The sequence below is a fragment of the Sinocyclocheilus anshuiensis genome, unplaced genomic scaffold (assembly GCF_001515605.1).
Source record: "Sinocyclocheilus anshuiensis isolate Anshui unplaced genomic scaffold, SAMN03320099.WGS_v1.1 scaffold823, whole genome shotgun sequence".
Taxonomy (NCBI): domain Eukaryota; kingdom Metazoa; phylum Chordata; class Actinopteri; order Cypriniformes; family Cyprinidae; genus Sinocyclocheilus; species Sinocyclocheilus anshuiensis.
The window spans coordinates 35,497-36,905 of record NW_015546078.1 but is presented as its reverse complement, the minus strand read 5'-3'; the positions used below and the strand labels follow the sequence as shown (position 1 = coordinate 36,905).

Sequence of the window (1,409 nt, the reverse complement as noted above, 5' to 3'; positions counted from 1 at the left end):
TCATATCGATATCGGAATTATATCGTATCGACCGAAATTAAGAAATATATCGTGATATAAATTTTGGCCATATCGTCCAGCCCTACAAAAACATGAACGCAATAGTAGTAGTGACACTGGAAGAAAACAAAGTGGGCTTTATAATGCGTCTGAGATGTGGCTAATAAAGGCCTTCAGCGCTGACTAAAAAGCACATGACGGCTCTAACAATTACTGATCCTCTGCGTGAATGCATACAGTGCTTACTGTGGGTGTGTGTCTGCACTGTACTTGCATACTTGAGAGTGTGCGTACTGCGTAGTGTGCACTTCAAGTGTGAACTCACCCTCTAACAAGTCTGAAGCAGAGCCGAGACAATACTCCATCACAAGCTGAATGAAAAAAAAAAAGCAGATGAGAATATTGTGAAAAGGAGGCATGGCTGCCCCAGGGAATTCTGGGAATGAATTCAATGTAGTTGTTACAGCCGTTCCCTCAGTTCACAAATGCATTACTGTATATATATCCCTCTCTTTTTTTTTTATTGAAATGAGACATAACAGAAGACAGTAGAAAAACAAAAAAAATACACCAAAGCAAAGACAAACATATGGACAACTCCCCAGCCTTCCAATACATGTGAGAAGAAAAAGTTTGTATAAACAAGTAATAATAATAATAATAATTTACAGTGGTAATATATAATATATACAGATCCAGTATGTGCACATTGCTATTAATGATAACAATGAAAAGCTAAATATATGTAAAGAAAATGGAGAGAGAAAAAAAATGAAGAGTTCATTTGCAAAAACAGATAACTCCATTTTTATTTTTTTTCAGAAATCACGTTTTTTATTGCGCATTCCCAGTAATATCAATCAAACTGCAGTTGGGTTGTTTTGATTAAGTAATAATAACTTAAACAAATACAGGTCATTTACTAAATTAAAGTTCATTGAACATATGTTTTTTTTTTTTTTTACATATTAAAAGTTAGTTTTTTGGTAAAAGCAGATAACTCCACATTTCATGTTTTAGAGTTTAAAAAAACAATCGTTTAATCTTTGTAATCTCCTCAGATGACAATGTAGACAATTTTAATACCTAAGCGTATTTAACGTTGTTGTTGTTGTTGTGATCAGAAACTGTATGGATGTGATTACACGCGATACACTACGCTTTTCCCTCATCATTGTAACGCGCTGCTTTTGCAAGCTTCCGTGAAAACCTTTCAGCTTTTATTTTCCTTTTTCACCCTGAAGAAGATATCACAGGTTCATCAAGTTCGTCGAAATGATCCTCGGTCACTTTTAGTCAGCTTTGACGAAACTCCTCTTAGCTAGCACGTGTTTTCAAAGTGAAAGTAGCCTTGTCACCTGACCTGAATACAGCGCGCTGATTCGCTGAAATGGACTTATCGGCTTCTG

At 35.5% G+C, this 1,409-nt stretch overlaps 1 protein-coding gene across 1 annotated transcript in view; it reads right to left on the bottom strand.

Moving 5' to 3' along the window:
- LOC107699916 (serine/threonine-protein kinase TAO3-like) overlaps nt 1–1,409 on the bottom strand; it is a 58,624-nt gene that overhangs the window by 49,682 nt on the left and 7,533 nt on the right. The window contains exon 4 of the mRNA XM_016501361.1: nt 326–371. Coding sequence (XP_016356847.1) covers nt 326–371 — 46 coding nt within the window. The remainder of the gene's footprint in view (nt 1–325; nt 372–1,409) is intronic.